Genomic DNA, 18,389 nt, shown 5'->3' on the forward strand with positions numbered 1-18,389 from the left:
AACGTTGGTGGTAAACGAAAAGAGAACAGACTTTAGCCTAAGGAGGAGGAGGATTCGAAACCCAGCCCCACCATTTACTCGGAACCACCAGCTTAATCTTTGCTTTTCAGTTTCCCCATCTGTGAAGCTGGCACTGCAACAGCATCCGTCTCCAGGACTGAAAGAGCCAACCTTAATTTCCCGGCCCCCGGAAGCGCCTTAGCAGACGTCGACGCTCTCCGAGCCCCGCCCTCTTCTCCCCACGCGCTTGCGCCGCACAGGGGCGCCTTTTACGACGCGGCGGTTGCGGCGCGCTTGGCGGCCGGAGCGAAACGAGCGAGTTGCGGGCGGCGGCGGCGGCGGCGGCGGCGGCAGGGCGCTGGGACGCGCGGGCGGCGGCGTCGCTATGTCGCATGGTCACAGTCACGGCGGGGACGGCTGCCGCTGCGCCGCCGAACGTGAGGAGCCTCCCGAGCAGCGCGGCCTGGCCTACGGCCTGTACCTGCGCATCGACCTGGAGCGGCTGCAGTGTCTCAACGAGAGCCGCGAGGGCAGCGGCCGCGGCGTCTTCAAGCCGTGGGAGGAGCGGACCGACCGCTCCAAGGTGGGCCTTCCGGGGCCTGGGCGGGCGGGCGGGGACCCGCGCGGCGCCTCAGGCCGCCCGTCTGCTCTTTCAGCCTCATTTCTGAAGTTAAAAATAACCACGGCCCGATTGCCAAGCGCTTTCCTGTGCCCGTCTCCTGCCAGCCCTTTGAGAGGCGAACAGGGTCGAATCTCCCCATTTTGTAGGTAGAGGAGCTGAGGCCCAGAGACGGGAAGGGGCGCTTTGCTGTACACGGCCAGCGTTCAGTTCCAGGGCTGCGGGGGATAGTGAGGGAGGATGACCCATCAGGGCGTTTTCCCTACCGTTTGACCACTGGTCCCAGTGGCTGCCTGATCACTTAACACCTGCTGAAGACCGAAGACCAGCCTAGGGAGATGAAGCACGTTATCCTATGTAGAGTATTTACCATTGTGGGGCGTAGAGCCATTTGAAAGCTGTGGACCGCATAGGCACAGATCTCTGCACACAATTTCAGGAGGCTAGTCGGTCCTGGAAGTTAATACGTGCTGGAAAACTGAGGGCGGTTGACTATCTGCATTGCACTTCAGCTGTAAAGCAGGGTGGAAGATGCCTAAAATTGTAGGCGCTCAGCAAATATTTGTTGCTTTCTCCTCTCTCCTCCCTCTCCCCTCCAGTTTGTTGAAAGTGATGCAGATGAAGAGCTTCTGTTTAATATTCCGTAAGTATTTCTTTGGTGCTTGCCTCAGGCTAAAGAGGCTGTACCCAGTTGCCTTACCAGGATTCATTCCATGGTTGTGTCGAGAGCACACCTCTGTTTCTGGAAATGGGGTAAATTACTGAGGTGGGTGTGAGTAGCTTTCTTGGTGCAAAAAAGATGTATTTGTTAAAAGATAACTGAGACGTCAAGGTAAATTTTTTAGAACCAAAGAATGCCAGAGGCAGACATGATCTTAGAAATTATCTAGCACAAGTCTGACACATGAGTAAACGGAAGCCCAGTAAGGGGAAGGGCCTTGCCCAGGGTCACACAGCTCAGCAGAGATTGAACCCCAGGTTGACAACCCTCTTTTTTGCATTCTGGCAGATTTACAGGCAATGTCAAGCTCAAAGGTATCATTATAATGGGAGAAGATGATGACTCACACCCCTCTGAGATGAGACTGTAAGTGGCAAGGGTCTAGGCCCTCAAGAAGCTCCTATCCCTTTTTCTCTTTTCTCTGGTAGCACTTTATTCCAGAATAGTCTAATTTTTTCTTTTTACTGGGTTAAATATCCCCTCCCCCCTTAAAAAAAAAGTCATGTTTGTTCTGCATCGGAATACACTTATCTCTTCCTGAATTAACGACATTTTTAGATTAAGTATCTTTAGGGCCAACAGCTTGTCTCTCTTCCAAGTATTTGCTGTGGCACCATTCAGAGAGCATCCTATAAATGCCAACTGTTGATGACTTTGCAGTTTTTTTTAATAACCCAGCTGCAGGTCTCAGATGATCTTTAAGGAGTCTACTTTGGGGTTAGCGTCAACATCTTCCCTTGCTGTTTCAGACAATTACAGTCTTTCTGTGTGTTTTGTTGAGATGGAAGCACTCCACCTGAGTTTACATGGCCTTTAGTTAGCAAAGTTCTATATACCTCTTGTAACATGGAATCTGTTCATACTAGAGCTAGTACTCCCTTTCTGACAAGTTGTCTTATTCCAGCCTAGCCTTTCTAGAAGGAGGGGACACTGCTTTCTGAGGGCTGGAGAAGCAAATATCAGAAGAACTTTACATAAAAAGTTCTTCTGAAAAATTGATCAATTTAAATGAGAGATTTAAGAAATGGACACTATTTTTGAATGTTAGAAACATGAATTTGAAAGCAAATCCACATATTTAATCATTGTAAGGAAACAAAGTACTTTTGAGTTGATGCTTTCTGGGACTCGTTTACTTGCGAGATGGATTGACTGGACAAGACTAGACATCCATGTTGTGTTGTAGTTAAGCGGGGGCTCTGGGGTAAATACTCGGGTTCAAATTCTGGCTGTACCGCTTGCAAGCTGCATGACTTGGGCGTTATTTCTCTATATCCCAATGTTTCCATATGTAAAATGGCAATAATAGTCTGAACCTCTTAAGATTATGGAGAGAAATGAGCTATAATATGTAAGGAGGTTAGAATAAATCTGGAACGTAGTATGTGCCCCATTTTGTTTGTTTTGGGTGGGGGGTTTGGCTGCGCTGCGCAGCTTGTGGGATCTTAGTTCCCCGAACAGGGATTGAACTTGGGCCCTCAACAGTGAAAGAGCAGAGTCCTAACCACTGGACCGCCAGGGAATTCCATAGTATGTGCCTGGTTTTGGAAAGGCAGGTGCAAATACTTATAGAGCCCTCAGTTCTAAGCACTTTGCACTTTATCAAATCTAAGATGTCATTGATTATAAAATGCACCATTATTTTATGTACCATTGATAAAAAAGCAGTATCTGTTCAACTATGACATGTCACTGATACATTCAGAAAAGTTAACTTGAGACCTTAAATCAGTGAAATTTGAACACAAACTAGGTGTTAGATGATATTAAAGAATTATTGCTAATTGTTAAGTTGTTCATTGTAAAATGGTATATATTTTTTACGAAGTCCTTACTTTGTAGAGACATATACGGACATATTTATGAATGAAATGATACGTTTGAGATTGCTTCAGAATATCAAGCACAAACAAAATGGGGGTGATAGGCAAAATTGGCATGATCTTGGTTATTGAAGCTCAGTAATAAGTATATGGAGATTCATTATATTTTTCTCTTTACTCTTAGGTATGTTTGAAATTTTCCACAGTGAAGTTTTTTAACAAGTGTGTCTCTTAGAATTGATTCAATTTAATATCCACATCAACTGTATGGGTGTACTATCACTATCCCCATTTTACAGATGATGAACTAAGAGACAGATTAAGTCACTTGCCCAAAATTACACAGCTGGTCAGTGATAGAACCAGGCTTTAAACCTAGGAAGTCTGGCTCCAGAGACACTGCTTTTAACCACAGTGCTACACTGCCTCTCATAATGCTGCTTATAAATGTTCACTATTATTATTATTATTCTGTGCATCATTCTTAGAAACACTTTGAAGCAAACATTTGCTTTCCTATGTTACCTGCATTTTGCTGCAGCTAATATCTAGGCCCCTCCCATGTGGGTGTGTTAATAAGACACTCTAGAGATTGGGGGTGTGTGTGGCCCAGTCCTTGAGAATTTGTGAGTTACAGAGGAGACTGCTGTTTCTTAGATATGTCTTTGAAAATTTGTTTCTTCACTAGCAGTTTTACCTAACTTTCCAAAGCCCATTGTGAGTTGGTGGCCTTTTGTGCTTTCTTCAAAATGGAAATCCCCAAGTTGTATTTTTTTAAGACTTGTAAGATGACTCTGTATATAGGGTAATTTTGAACACAGAAAAATGCTTGAGTGTTGGGTTACCTGATCTTATCTCTTAACTGTGTTTAAGATGTTTCTGCCAAAGTATTTTTTCCCCATGAGTAAGCTGTTTTATTTAACATCCTCAGCTTGGTCTGAATGTGCTAAGTTGCTTATTTTCTCCATGCATTTGCTGCATGTGACCCAGTTTGAGCTATCGCTTTGTGTATTGCTTCTCATGCGCTCTTAACCCACTCAAAGATGCCATTGGCTTATGTTGCAATTCTCAGTTCTTGTTGGATTAAAGATAATTTGTGTATAAATGCCAGTAAAATGCCATTTCCAAAATTTGATCTCCTGTTGATAGAACCGAGGGCAGTTGAGGAGTCAGTAGGAAGTTCTGAGAACCTGAAAAATGTGATAATGCACATTTCTTGATTTTTCTCCCCTTTCCTTTCTCAGGTACAAGAACATTCCACAGATGAGCTTTGATGATACAGACAGGGAGCCAGATCAGACCTTTAGTCTGAACCGGGATCTTACAGGAGAACTAGAGTATGCCACAAAGTAAGCACTGGGCCTCTCTTCCACTCTTTGGCTTCTGAGAATGGCAGGCGCTCCCTCATTTGCAGTGAACATTTAGTGGGCTTGCAATTGTTTTTGGCCCATCTCCTGCTTCCTTAGCATCAGAAACAAGTTAAAACAGCGGAGAGGCCTGCTCCTAGGCTTGGTCAAATTTTGGCAGAGGTTCAGTGCAAGCCACAGACTTGTTAACGTGGAAGCAATTGACAGATTTGAATGAGCTCCTAGTATGGTCTTAGGAAAGATGTTTTCAGAATTCCTCTTTGCATAGTGGGCTTACAGCAGCCAAGTTACATGTGACCACCTTACCTCTCTCATTTTCCTACTGAGCTTGCTTTCAGATCCCTGCGTGGTTGCACAGCATTTCTCATTCCTGTTCCTTGCGGGCAGGGGTAGTGTTGATTCATTTTTCTGTCCCTATTGCCTTGGACAAGATCTGGCAGATGTTCAGTAAATGTTCACTGTATTCATTGCTTGCCCAAAGGAGAAGAATGAGACGTAAGACCTCAAGATTGTTCTCTGACATTTGCCTGGGTTTTACCACAAGATGGAGCTGGAATTGACTTTTTTGACATGGGTAGTGAGCTTCTCACTGAACTCTTAATTGTTGTCTTCTCTCTCCACTCCTTCATCCTCTAGAATTTCTCGTTTTTCAAATGTCTATCATCTCTCAATTCATATTTCAAAAAACTTTGGAGCCGATACCACAAAGGTCTTTTATATTGGCCTGAGAGGAGAATGGACTGAGGTAAGATGGGGTTGGTTATTGCCCCTCTAATATGTGTACATATGTTTGTATATCTGCGTGCTGTGGTAGTAGGAGCTTGAAGGAAAGGAAAAGAGGAAAGGAAAAAGGAAAGGAAAGGAAAAAGAGCAAGTGAGACATTGATTGCTCCCAGTCTAGTTTTTCTTGGTTTCATCACTGTAAACTGTCCGTCTCGTTTGACAGGCTTTAGGAATTTTAAGGGGGTTGAAATAATAGATATCAATGCAGTTTTTCACCTTAAAATTCTTTCCTTCATTTAACATTGTTGGTAACCTTTTTTGTTCTGGGCACCAGAGATAGGGTGATAAACAAGATAGACAAGGTCTTCTTCTCATGGTGCTTCCATTATAGTGGAGGAATGAATCTTCTAAGTGATGGGGTGAATCATTGATTCGATCTTACCCAGGCTTCTCAGGATAAAAAGTATCAGAACGGGGAAGCGATTAGATGATGACTTCTAGAAATGAACCTGAATAAGGACCACTCCGTTGAGCAGTCTGGGCAATAGCCAGCTGACCCAGCCTCTCAATTTTCTTGCAGCTTCGCCGACATGAGGTGACCATCTGCAGTTATGAAGCATCGGCCAACCCAGCTGACCACAAGGTCCATCAGGTTACCCCACAGACACGCTTTATTTCCTAAGGGCTGGCCAAGGCTCCCACAGAGGCGTTGTGTCAGTGAAGATGTACGACATACTGTTGGGAAAGACAAAGAGAGATGGGGCTCCAGAGAGAGTTGGCTGCCACAGCCTCTGCCAAGCTTTGTCTTTGGGGCTTGCTGCAGAAACCTGACCTACGGAAGACACCACACCCCCGGGAAGGGTCGTGTGGGTGCTGAGGGACAATCGTGGTTCTCTGGGGTCCTGCAGAAGTTGGGTCTTGGGGTGGTCAGCACCTGGCAGTCATGGATAATGCCTGCCTTCCCAGTTAATGTGGCCATGGGATCCCAAGTGTCTTGTTGCCTCGTGGCAGGATTTTTGTGTGACTTGTTTTTTTTAAATGGAGACTCCTCCTGGGCTGCAGTAAACTTTGTGAGGCCTCAGCATTGTGTTCGTATTAACCACCAGGAGGGTGTCGAGCTAGAAGTCCTTGTCGCTGCGTGCTTCTCCCTGCCACCTTTCACCATTCTTGTCAAGCTGCCCAGCTTGGAGTTGTCTGTCGTGCGCTAGTGTCCCATGGTTATAGTTAGAAGAGCAAGAATGTCCTGATAATGCTTAATACCTTGAGAAGAAGTTCTTTTTTCCTGCCAACCGGGTAAGCAGTCTGAGGAGAGCATGGGCATCGTTTCTGTGTTGGGATCCTGGTCGGGGTAAGATTGGGACTTAGATAAGATTCCTCTTGGGACATCCTTAATATTTATTAGCTTCTAACTAGTGTTGTAAGCCCAGTGGCAGAATTTGGAGATCTCAGTTCTTCTGTTCATGGCTTTTTATTCACTGTGACTAATAAGCTTCCTAATAAATCCTTGCCAGACTTAATGTTTGTATATTCTTTTGAGTTCTTGGTAGTACTCATGAAACCTTTACTGAGAGCTGTATGAAACTTTGAAATCTGTTGTTGTTGTTTTGGACCAGGTAGATGATAAGTGCCACAATTAAATCTACACTAGATCAGTATCTCCAGGAAAGGTCAGGTTTAATTCTGTACAGTAGGCTAAAAACGCTCCTACACCCACCCACCCACATTTTGTAAAGAAGGAGGTGAGGTTAAAAACCTTATATTCCATTTCTCAGGTAAGGAAGTAAGTTGTGAGGTGATGTTTATAAAAACAAGGGAGAACAGATTCTGGAGCTCATCAGAAGAAATGATGGTGAGGAAAGTGAAGTGAGCAACCCCTGAGGTCTGAAGGTAGACCCAAGAATTTGGACTTAAGATTTGAAAGTCAGTACAGCAATTGGACAGAATTTAAGTATCCTAAAAGAGGGGATTTAAAGTGGTCAGTATTCTCTCCTTTGCAGAAAATAGAAACACTTGATAATGGAAATTAGTGTTGAATTTAATCCTGTTGAGAGAATGCCCCTGAGGGATTGGCCCACATGGTTGCTAGCCTGTTTCTCCAGTTTATCCTGGGGAAAGCCTGCCACCACCAAGCCTTGCCTGAGCCTCAGAATTTCTAAAAATGCAGCCTGAAATCAACCAGAATGCAAATACAGTTCTCAGCGCACCAAGGGTCCTGCTCACTCCTCCACCACAGCCTCTTTATTTCAGTTGGGTCATTTGGAGATAAAGAAGGGCTATGTTTTAATTTGGAGTAGGGGGAAAATAAAGTTAGAAGTGTTAGAGCAGACTAACCATTAATCCCGCTAGCACTAATCACAGGTAGCCTCTGAGACAAGGCCTCTGAATCTGAGCTTCACTCTGAAGAATTTGCTCAAAGTGCCACAGTGTCTTAGGTGATTGGGGTGCAGGAGGAATTGTTTATTCTTCCACAAGCAGACCCAGCAGGGATTCTGGGAGTGGGAGCAACTGTGTTGTCCTCATCCATTCACCCCCTTTCCAGCCCTGGACCCTTGGCCTGCTGTGGTCCTCGGGACCCAAAGTTTTCCTGCTCTGTGACCTGCTGAGCACTTAACACCAAACTGCCTCTTAACCTGGGAAAAAGTGCTTTGTTGAGCTTCCAGATACACTGTTTTCTTTCAGTGCAAAAAAAACTAGTGTACATTAAGCTGGGCAAATGAGTCCTAAGCTGCTGAGGGATGACTCATTTCCTGTGTGCAGATGCCCACAGGCTCTGCCAGGGACATGGTCCTGCAACCCAGTTTGCCTCCCCTTCCAGCCTTTATGTGGACCCTGAGCCCCGTTCCACTTTACCGATGCTGCAAGGAGCAAAGGGTGACTCGGTGACCGAATGAAACCCTCTTTGTTAACAGCTGGAGCTCGCTGATGGTGGTATTTTGTGCACTGTGTGGTATTGCTTGCTGAGGGCAGAGCTGAGACAACACCCGATTCCTGACCAGTTGTCTCGGACACTGCTGATGCCAGTGTTCTTTTCTCCCAGGGTCCCTTTTAGAGTCATTATGTCCTCACGCTGTGATTTTACACTGTATAGAGCATGTCCACACGGCCTCATTTGAGCCTAACAGCAAAGCTGTGAAGTAAGCTGGGTGGTTATCGTCACCGTTTTACAGCTCAGGAAGCAGGTGCAGAGGCAGCATTACAGTGTAATCCTGAGGTTGCTGTTTACTTCCCTCCCCTGAGCCTCAGTTTCCTCATCTTTTAAATAAGGTTGGAAGACTAGATGGTCTCAAAGTGTCTTTTCAGCTGAGTGTGTGACTTTATCCATGACCCTGGAACAGGACGTGAGGGCCAGTGGTGGATACCCAAGACCACGATGGATGGGAAGGTGGGAAACTCTGCTAGTGTGAAGAATGCCTCTCCTTCAGGACAGGTTTCCTCCAGGAGGCGCACGGGTGGTGGTAGCAAGTGGGGGCCACGGAGGCGCTGTCTAGATTCGGCCGGAGACTCCGTGTCTTGGTTATGGGGAGCGGCCCCACCGTACCCAACATGGCAGCTCCTATCTGAAGAAACCCCGACGCCCACTTCCGGGTTCCGTACCGCTGGCCAGGCTACTTCCGGCAGCGCGATGGCTGGGTTCCCGGGACTCGAACGGAAGTTCCGGCGGGGGCGGCAGAGGGGGAAGAGTGTGTGTCTGTGCGGGAGAGAGGGAGAATCGCCCGAGAGGTCTCGAAACCCCAGGAGTGGAGGTACCGTGGTCCGGGGCCAGCAGGCCCGGGGAGGGCACTGGCGGGGCATCGGCCCACCGCGAGGGTCCTGTCGAGTGGGGAGGGGCAGCCGCAGTTGTGAGGGATGGGGGTGGGGAGTGAGGTGCGAAGAGGCGCTGGCCGGTCTGGGGGACTTTGGGGGCAGAGAGGGGGAGGAAGATGGGGTCCCGGTGTGATGAGAGGGACTTCAGGGTCGGAAGTGGAGGATCCCATTGTGGGGCGGGGGCTCTCCAGGGTCAAAGGTAGAACGCCCCTTTGTGGGCAGAACCGGGTCCGGGGTCAGGATAGAAATTGTCACTGTGGGGAGGGCGACCCTCGGTCAGAACAGAAGTTCCCATTGTGGGGAGTGGGAGACCATGGGTCAGGTTGGAAGTTTTTACTGTGGCGAGGAAGACCCCAGGTCAGGGGGAAGGCACCACTCTGAGAGGAGGGGCCTGGGGCGAGGGGTGGAAGTCGCTCAGTGGGGAAGGAAGGGAATCTCAGTTTAGGACAAAAGGTGCATTCCTGTGTGGGAAGAGGAACCCCAGGGTCAGAGGTGAGGGATCCTACTGTGCGGAGGGGCGCTCGGGGGAGAGGGGACGGGGAAGCCAGTTGGTGGGGTGGGAGGGGTGGGCGCTGCTAGGAAGGGTCGGCACTTAGGGGCAGGTGGCAGAAGCTGCCAGGGAGTTTGGAGGATGCTAAGGACGGGAGGAGCCAGCTAGCTTGGCATTCTTTTGTGCGTTTGGGAGTCCCAGAGCATGGTCAAGCTGGGGGACCTATTTGGAGTCAGTGGGCAGCAGCAGCAGCAGGTGGCCTCATACAGGGGGGCGGGGGGCACTGTTTAGGAGGTGGGTGGTGGATCGGAGTTTGTGTGCCTTCTGGGGACATGGGCAGCCCCCAGGGGCTCTGAGAAGGGCTGAGCCAGAAGGCTGATGAGGGCTGGATGGGAGGGAAGTTGGAGAAAATGTGCGTGGGGTTGAGGGTAGGGGCTGGAAGCATAGTTCCCGGCAGTTTTCCTTCCCTTCATTTCCCAGTAGGGCCGGGAGTTGGGAAGGAGGGGACGCAAGGGCTCTAGAGAAGGGGGATGATTGGAGAACAGGGAGAGGAGGCAGTTACCTGCCAACGAGTGTTAGGTGGGGAGAAGGCAGCAGGGGGGTGCCCTGGCTCCCCTGCCCCACGGCCCCAAAGCCCTGCCTCTGCCCACCTCCAGCAACCTCAGGCTGTGTGGGGGGCCAGAAGCAGGGCCACTAGGGTGGCTGCCCCTGCTTTTCAGCCCTGGAGTGAAGGCAAACTTCCTGCCCGCTTGCTCGGGCCCAGAACTTCTTGCCTGGCTTTTCTTTGTGCCCAGGATAGAACCTGGGGCGCGGTGGAGGGCTGATGGCCCGGGTGGGCCCTGGGTTTGAGGCTCTGCTCCTGTGTCAGGATTCTCTCCCCTTCCTGGCCTTGCTCTTGACCACTGCCCCGAATATGCACAGGCCCCAGCCGTGGAGCCCTGCAGTGTATGTGTGGTAACACCATGTCTGTGCCCCTGCTCACCGATGCTGCCACTGTGTCTGGAGCTGAGCGGGAAACGGCTGCGGTAAGGGTCTTCTGCTACCCACGCAGCCCCCTGGGGAACTGGCTGGAGGGGGCGTGGGGAAAACAGAGGTGGCAGTGAGGAGAGGGCGAGCAGCCTGCAGCCGGGAGGCCGGGGCTTAATCGCCTGTCTGGCTGCCACCTCAGTTCCCCTCCAGGTCCTTGGGGGTGAGGGAGGGGTGGCCAGAAGTTGGAGGACAGAGTGAGAGTGACAGCAGGACGGTGACTGCCCTCTTCCCCGTCTCTGCTCCGTTTCCAGGTTATCTTTTTACATGGCCTTGGCGACACAGGGTGAGTGAGCTGGGGAGGGGGTGTTCCTGGGGAAGTGGGGGAGGGCCCAGGGGGCAGGACTGGAGAGGCCTGCGCCCTCCCCTCCTCCCTCTCCACATCGGTGCCTTTTCTCTCTTCCCTCCTACAGGCACAGCTGGGCTGACGCCCTCTCTACTATCCGGCTCCCTCACGTCAAGTACATCTGTCCCCATGCGTGAGTGTCACCCCAGCAAGGGAGGGGCTGAGGATGGGCGGTGGTCCTGTGGTCCCGGGCCTGTTCTGTCCTGCCGGCTGCATCCGGGGGCCTGGGGCCCAGAGCAGAGTCACAAGTGCCATTTTCAGCCTTCATCATTCCTGTGGAACCCTCAGGGATAGGGTCCAGCCCCAGCCCCAAGGCCTCCTAGACCTGAGACTCCTAGAAATAGCACCCCCTGTACCCCTTCCCCAAGCACTCACCGACTGAGCTGGAACCCCGTCACACCCGAGTACTGGGCTGTGCTTCTCCATCGCTACTGCTGATGCCCCAGCCACAGCCTCCAGCCCCACGTGGCAGGTTGCCTGGCAACACCTTAAACACAGGCCCTGCCTGCTGGGAGGGTTCCCCAGGGGCTGCCCTGCCCCCACCCGGGCTCTCTGCTGCGGCTTCCTCATCCCTCCTGAGCATGGCGGCCCTTCTTGCTGTCCCTCCCCAGGCCTCGGATCCCTGTGACACTCAACATGAAGATGGTGATGCCCTCCTGGTGAGTTTGGGGAGGGGGAATAGGAGCTTGAGGGAGCCGCCTGGGGCCAGCCCAGGTCTCCCAGTCGCTGCCAACGCCTCTGCTCCTCCAGGTTTGACCTGATGGGGCTGAGTCCAGATGCCCCAGAGGACGAGGCTGGCATTAAGAAGGCAGCAGAGAACAGTAAGGCCCCAGCCCCTCCTCGGCATCCTCCCTCTCCCCCTCTGCCCGCCCAGGAAAGTGCCTGGCGATACCTCTGTTTGGCTCCCTTCCTTGGGTCCCTGTGGCAGCTTTCCCTCCACCCAGTCATGCCCCCTCCCCCCAGTCAAGGCCTTGATTGAGCATGAGATGAAGAATGGGATCCCTGCCAATCGGATCGTCCTGGGAGGCTTTTCACAGGTGAGGGGAGAGAGAGGGGGGTGGGTGGCGGGAGCTGAGCTGTGCCCTCATGAGCCCTCATTCTCTCCTTCCTCCAGGGTGGAGCCCTGTCCCTCTACACAGCCCTCACCTGCCCCCACCCTCTGGCTGGCATTGTGGCATTGAGCTGTTGGCTGCCTCTGCACCGGGCCTTCCCCCAGGTGAGTGTCTCCACGACCCCGCTCCTGCCCTCTGTCTCCTTGAGGCTGGGGGATTGTGCCCAAGCACTGGCTTTGCTCTCTGAGTCCCGTCTGGCCCACAGGCAGCCAACGGCAGTGCCAAGGACCTGACCATCCTTCAGTGTCACGGGGAGCTGGACCCCATGGTTCCCGTACGGTTTGGGGCCCTGACAGCCGAGAAGCTCCGGTCCGTTGTCACACCCGCCAGGGTCCAGTTCAAGACTTACCCCGGGGTCATGCACAGCTCCTGTCCTCAGGTCAGTGCTGAGGGGCTGCTGCCCACTCCCGCCCTTCTCCTTCCTCCCTCCAGCCAGGAGACTCTCACAGTACCCCCCCACCCCCACCAGGAGATGGCAGCTGTGAAGGAGTTTCTTGAGAAGCTGCTGCCTCCTGTCTAACTACAACTGCGGGCCCCCAGCTCACGGGGGACTTGGCACGCGCGGCACCATCTTGGATCTGAGCCGGTCGAGCCCCTTTCTCACCCTCCTGGACCCTCTCTTTTCCCACAGGCCTCTGGGGCAGGCAGGCCAAGGCCTGGCTGGGCCTCCCTTCCTGACTTCAGCCACCTGGCTGTCTGCCGCAGGGGGTGGGCTGCTTTCTTATCCCATTTCCCTGGAGGGGGGGCCCCCCTGGCAGCAGTATCGGAGGGGCTGTAGGCAGCGGGAGAAAGGGGCCCAGCCGCTGACCCACTCACTCAGGACCTCACTCACGAGCCCCACTTTGGGCCCCTCCTCTGACCTCAGGGTTTGGCCCCTGGGGCCCTCCCAGGCCCCACCTCCCACCCGCTCCCGCCAGCTGATTCTGCCCAGATAATCGTGTCTCTCCTGCCTCCACTCCAGCTGCTTCTCAATCATGAATGTGTCCGTGGCCCGGGCCCCCTTGCTGCTGTGGGCTCCCTGCCCCTACGCAGGAGTGTGGGTGACGGGGCGGAGTCCTTCGAGGGGGCCTCCCCTCAGCCATTCTGACTTGGGGGCTGGGCCCTGCCTCCCCATTACCCTCTGCCCCCGCGGGCCTGGAGCCTGCAGGGCTGGACTGAGGCTCAAGGTCTCCCCCAGCTGCCTCACCCCACGTTGGTCCCCACTCTAAGGCTGGGGGGAGGTGGGGAGGAGTTGTGTCTCGTCTTCTGTCTCCATGTAGTTTTGGGTGTTTTTCTTGTTGTGTCTGGATTCCGATAAAATTAAAGAAGTTGCTTCAACTCTTAGGCCTGGATGATTCTATCCAAGGGGTAGAGTGTGATCATGTGCAAGAATCTGCTCCAGTGTAAGAAAACTTTATTTTAAATACTTTGGGAAGCTTCTTCGTAGCAGTATAAATTAGTGCCTGGGAGGAGGGCGTTCTGTGTGTCTCAGGGCCCTGCTTCGCCCCACTTGCTCTTGGTGGTCCTCCTGGGTTCCTGGACCCTGTGGAATAGAGACCCCGGATACCTGGTCAGTGGTGCCCTTGGCCTCATGCCTGGTGGGCTGAGTGGGCACAGTTGGGGTCTGAGGTAGGGGAGGCTCTGAGGCCCCTGGGTTCCTGCCAGGGGCTGGAGAGCAGGCAGTTGTTTCTCTTCCTTTCCTGGTCCCTGGTAGGTGAGGGTCTCAGGCCTGTGCGCCAAAGCCTGAAGGATTCTGCTTCTGCCAGCGCCATAGATCTTCACCTGTGATGGGGCGAGGTCTGTGCTCAGGGTCCACGCTGGAGTGCAGGGCCCGCACCACCTCGGACAGCCCGGAGTGGGCAGGCCCAGGCCTCCCACGGCCCTTTTCCTAGCCCCTGACACTCTCCCAGGGGCCAGGCCAGCACCCAGGGTCAGGGGTTGGGCTAGCACTCACACATCCTGTCCAGCCCTAAGGCTGCTGACCAGCCCAGCTCCTTGAGGGCCAGGCTGGGGTTGGCATAACAGGCAGCCACATCGCCTTCCCGCCGGGCCACCACCTTGTACGGGATCTGCAAGAGAGGGGGTGGTTGTAGCTTAGCTGAGCTGGCCCTGGCCTTACCCGCCAACTTGCTGACCAGGCCCTCAAGAAATGGAGGTCCAGAGCAGGGTCTTGCTCTCAGGCATCAAGTCCTAAGGCAGGCTTGAGGAGACAGGGCGGTGCTGGGATGCCTGTCACGTAGGTTAGTGGAGGGGCTGGGTGTGGGTCAGGGTGGGCTGCCAGCCTACCTTCTTCCCCGAGGCCTTCTCCATGGCCACGACCATCTGTAACACCGAATAGCCCGTGCCCGTGCCCAGATTGTAGATCTGCCCAGAGAGGAGAACAGGGACTGTGCCGGGGGCTGGATTTACTACCCCTCTGGGCCCCATTGGTCCCGGCCTCCGTCTCCTTCCCCGCCCTCCCTTCTCTTCCTACCCGGCAGCCACACTGCTCCTTCAGCTTCCTCAAGGCCGCGATGTGGCCCTTGGCCAGATCCACAACATGGATGTAATCCCGGACGCCTGCAGAGGAGGAGGTGGTGGGACGCTGGGTGCAGTACAGTCTCTGTCCCACCGCAGTCCCCCTCCCGGCTCCCACTTCTGGCTCCTCGTGGTCCTGGGCTCACCTGTGCCATCCTCTGTGTCATAGTCGTTGCCAAAGACATTCAGTGCCTCCCGTCGTCCAATCGCCACCTGGGGTGGAGGTCAGGTTAGCTTTTCCCAGGACCTTGGCACCAGCTGTAGCCCTCAAGCCTAGGGCCACCCCGTTCCTTTCCCTTCTCCCTTACCTGGGAGACATAGGGCATGAGGTTATTGGGGATGCCCTGGGGATCCTCGCCGATGCAGCCCGAGGCGTGGGCGCCTATGGGGTTGAAATATCGCAGCAGCACTGCATTCCAGGCCTGTGGGACGCAGGTCAGACGATGGGGGTTAGGGTGCAGGCTGCGTGTCCCAGCTGAATCCAGAGCCCACCCTGCTGGTTCTCTATCCCTAGAAAGGAGCAGGGTATCGGGCCCTCCCTGCAAGTGCTGTGACCTTGTGCAAGTCACTGCTGCTTCCTGAACCCCAGCCTCCTCCTTGGTGGAGGCTGATCAGGATCCCGTCCTCGGGCTCGCCGGGGTGGGCTGTGAGGGGTCTGTGAGCGGAGCCACGGCTGAGTCAAAGGGGGCCCTCACCTTGTCTGCCTGGCACAGGTCCCGGATCATTTCCTCGATGAAGAACTTGGACTTGCCATAGGGGTTGGTACAGCCACCTGTGGGGTGAGCCTCATCCAGGGGCAGGTACTGAGGGTTCCCATACACGGTGGCCGAGCTGCTAAACACCAGGTTCTTCACCCCATGGGCCCTCATGATCTGCCCGTGGAGGGGAGGCGTCAGTGGCCTCTGCCTCACACGTTATTCCCGCCCCCTTACACCTCCCAGGTGGGTGGGGCTGAGCTATGGGCTCCCATTTACAGAAGGGGAGACTGAGGCTGAGAGGCAAAGTCGAAGATGACACAGCTTGGGCTCTGCCACCGTGTTTGGCACTGCATACCCGGCCAGGGGCCCTCACAGTGTCTGTGTCCTCGCCTCATGCCGCACCTCCAGAAGCTGGATGGTTCCTGTCAGGTTAACCCTGTAATAATCCAGAGGCTTCTGCACCGACTCGCCCACAGCCTTGAGCCCAGCAAAGTGGATGACTGCCGTGAAGCTGTGCTGCAGGGTTGCAAAGCTGGGGTCAGAGGTTGCTTACAGGCCTGGCCCTTGGCTATGGCCCCTGCCTGTCTGCCTGCCAAGCACCCACCTTCTTAAAAAGACGCTGTAGGGCTGCCTGGTCCAAGATGTCCATCTCCTCAAACTCCAGAGAGTGGCCTGTCAGCTCCTGAACCCGCCGCAAGCTCTCAGGCATGGAGCCCCCTCCTGGTTGGGCACATAGAGGCCATCAAAGTCAGAGGAGATGGGGTGCTGGGTTCCCAAGGGACTGGCCAGACACACGTCTCTTGGAGGCGGGGGTAGGACGCAGGGTTCCCCTTCCACCCCCCTGGGAGCCCCAGCCCCCCTCCGCCTGCTCACCACGAATGGCGTTATGGAAGTTGTCGACGACCACGGGCGAATAGCCTGCCTCCAGCAGCTCCAGCACGGTGTGGCTGCCGATGTAGCCAGCCCCACCCGTTACCAGCACCTTCTCTGCCATCGCGCCTGGCCCAGGACAGAGACTCAGAGGTGGCTGAGGCTGCCTGCTCAGGGCCTCCTTGGGTCTGGACTCTGGCGTCAGAGGGAGGCAGTGGTGCGTCCTAGTTAATAGGGTGGGTCTGGAGTCAGCCCTGGCCCAAGACTGGATATCATCACTTTCTGGCCTTAGGCATTGGAGACCACTTCTCTCTTGGCCTTAGTTTCCATCTCTATAACATGGAGTTTATAACTCTACAACTATCACGTGGTAGTGTGAGGGTCAGATGAGGTGATTTTAAAGCCCTGCCACATGGTACAGGTGGGGAGACTGATGCACAAGCGCCATAAGTGACCGGGGGTTGCGAAGATGGAACCCTAGGCTCCACACTGCCTTCCTCGAGGTGTCTGGGGACTGGGCAGTTCTGGACACAAGGAAACAAGGCAGCAGCATTGGGACTCCAAGAGCCCAGGAAGGGGTTCTGTCTGCTCAGACTCAGACCTTCCCAGTCCCTCTGCCATCACTAGGTATAAACTGGCTCCTTGGTTCAGTGACATACCTCCTGGGGTAAGCAGCCCCCTGACTCCCTCCCACAAAGGTCAACTGGGAGGAGGCAGGAAATACAGCAGATGGCCTCAGGGTGGGGTCTTTTGCCAGGCAGGCCGAGGTTACGGCACTGCGCTCCTGGAGTGGGCCCCCCCACCAGGCCAGCCAGGCTGGTTCCGCCCGTGAGGATGCCACTCCCGGCTTGGAGCTAAGGATCCCGCCTAATTCTAGGTGGCACTGAACAGGGTAGTATAGACGTGGCCTCGGCCCCAGTCTCCACTGCCAGGTGTGCACCACCGCCCTGAACAAACTCTACGGGCAGAGACGGTGGAGCGGAGGAGGGGGGCGGGGGAGGAAACCCAGACACTGAGGTCTTTCATTCCGGGCGGCCTGGCCCGCAGCCGCCTTCCTCCGAGCTGCGTCAATCCTCTTCTGGGCTCATCCAGCTCCGACCCACTTGACTGAACGCCCGCTGCGTGCCAGGCTCTGTATTGGGCACTTTTGCATTATTTTCCTGAATTCCCCCAACATCCTGATGAGGCAGGTGTTATTACTGGCACTTTACAAAAAAGGATACTAAGGTCAGAGAGGTTAAGTTAATTGCCTTAAGTCACAAAGCTAGTGCTGGCCGGGCTAGAATCTGGATCTCCAGGATCAAAGCCCCGCCCCTCTCCCCAAGCAGTTCGCCCCCCGCTCCCACCGTTTCCCGCTGGACTCTGCTCCTGACGCTGAAGCCGCCCCCGCCCCCGTCCCACCGAGCTCCACGCACTGTGCGGGCCCCCGGAAAGTGGTGGCGGAGGAGCTATGGGAGGCAGGAAGGCTGGTGAGGCTGGCCTCCCTCCGACCCGCAGAGTGGCCTCGGTCAGCCGTCGCCTCCTCAGTTTTCCCAGTCCGTAAAATGGAGGGGAGGGGCGCAGGGCCGTGAGCTATCAAGTGCACTTGAGCCTCAGGCTGGGATTCGGGCGGTGGCTCGGAGGGGCCGAACTAGGAGTGCCTCGGCCGGGAATGAATGAACCTTGGTCACCCCAGCCAAGGAAGCGGGAGCTGCGAGCAGCGAGGGTGGGTCCACCCTGACGGGACTCTGCCCAGAACGCAGCCCAGACCCCCGAGACTCTCTCGCGCGCCCGGCGGACCACCCGGCCCCTCGCAAACCCGCCCAGGCCCCCCCATTCGCCTCCCGAACCTGCTCCGCACCACGCTCCCAGCGCAGCCTCGAACGGCGCCGCCTCCCGAGCTCCGCGCCCAGTCCCTTTAAGAACCGACGGCCCGCCCAGGCCCCGCCTCCTCCACGCCCCCAAGAGACGTGTCAGCGGGGAGACCGCAGTACGGGGCGCCGGGAAGACCAAGGAAGCTGCGTCTTCAGGACGCCTGCGCGGCACGTACCGCAGAGGGCGGTACCGACACGTGCCTGGGCGGTGGGCGGAGGAAGGCACAGCAGAACCCGGAACCGCGCCCGCGAGCCCAGGCGCCAGCGCTTGTCCCGACCACGGGAAACAGGCGCCGCGCCCCGGGAGATGGGGCTTCTCAGGGGCGCCCGGCAGCCGTCCCGCGGCGGGAGCCACAGCCAAGCGCGGGGCCGAAGACCGCGGCTCCACGCTCGCCCGCAGGTTTTCCACTGTTTTCGTAGCTGCCAAACTCTTTCTTTTTA

The 18,389-nt window shown here is 54.6% G+C and overlaps 3 protein-coding genes across 5 annotated transcripts; 2 read left to right on the forward strand and 1 right to left on the reverse strand.

The window, feature by feature from the left end:
* Positions 1 to 312: 312 nt before the first annotated feature.
* PITHD1 (PITH domain containing 1) lies at positions 313 to 6,770 on the forward strand. Of its 2 annotated transcripts, XM_060089140.1 has the most exons (6): positions 314 to 583; positions 1,219 to 1,262; positions 1,629 to 1,706; positions 4,408 to 4,512; positions 5,167 to 5,275; positions 5,834 to 6,770. In XM_060089140.1, the coding sequence occupies exons 1-6, from the start codon at positions 386 to 388 to the stop codon at positions 5,933 to 5,935; spliced, it is 636 nt and encodes a 211-aa protein (XP_059945123.1). In that variant the 5' UTR covers positions 314 to 385; the 3' UTR covers positions 5,936 to 6,770. The 2 variants fall into 2 exon arrangements, with proteins under 2 accessions (XP_059945124.1, XP_059945123.1); XM_060089141.1 differs by lacking the exon at positions 1,219 to 1,262 and having other exon boundaries at positions 313 to 583.
* A 2,117-nt stretch (positions 6,771 to 8,887) lies between these two features.
* LYPLA2 (lysophospholipase 2) lies at positions 8,888 to 13,348 on the forward strand. The gene is made up of 10 exons (XM_060080784.1): positions 8,888 to 8,996; positions 10,469 to 10,572; positions 10,828 to 10,859; positions 10,987 to 11,052; positions 11,531 to 11,578; positions 11,670 to 11,740; positions 11,883 to 11,956; positions 12,034 to 12,135; positions 12,237 to 12,410; positions 12,501 to 13,348. The coding sequence occupies exons 2-10, from the start codon at positions 10,495 to 10,497 to the stop codon at positions 12,549 to 12,551; spliced, it is 696 nt and encodes a 231-aa protein (XP_059936767.1). The 5' UTR covers positions 8,888 to 8,996; positions 10,469 to 10,494; the 3' UTR covers positions 12,552 to 13,348.
* Positions 13,349 to 13,635: 287 nt separating this feature from the next.
* Positions 13,636 to 17,985, reverse strand: GALE (UDP-galactose-4-epimerase). 2 transcript variants are annotated; one of them, XM_060080796.1, is made up of 11 exons: positions 17,925 to 17,985; positions 16,099 to 16,319; positions 15,830 to 15,945; positions 15,628 to 15,741; positions 15,223 to 15,399; positions 14,836 to 14,949; positions 14,674 to 14,740; positions 14,484 to 14,569; positions 14,297 to 14,374; positions 13,965 to 14,079; positions 13,636 to 13,792 (listed from the first exon to the last, which is right to left on the reverse strand). In XM_060080796.1, the coding sequence occupies exons 2-11, from the start codon at positions 16,217 to 16,219 to the stop codon at positions 13,734 to 13,736; spliced, it is 1,047 nt and encodes a 348-aa protein (XP_059936779.1). In that variant the 5' UTR covers positions 16,220 to 16,319; positions 17,925 to 17,985; the 3' UTR covers positions 13,636 to 13,733. The 2 variants fall into 2 exon arrangements, with proteins under 2 accessions (XP_059936779.1, XP_059936789.1); XM_060080806.1 differs by having other exon boundaries at positions 17,936 to 17,958.
* Positions 17,986 to 18,389: the final 404 nt, after the last annotated feature.

Source organism: Mesoplodon densirostris, chromosome 2, assembly GCF_025265405.1.
Source record: "Mesoplodon densirostris isolate mMesDen1 chromosome 2, mMesDen1 primary haplotype, whole genome shotgun sequence".
NCBI lineage: Eukaryota > Metazoa > Chordata > Mammalia > Artiodactyla > Ziphiidae > Mesoplodon > Mesoplodon densirostris.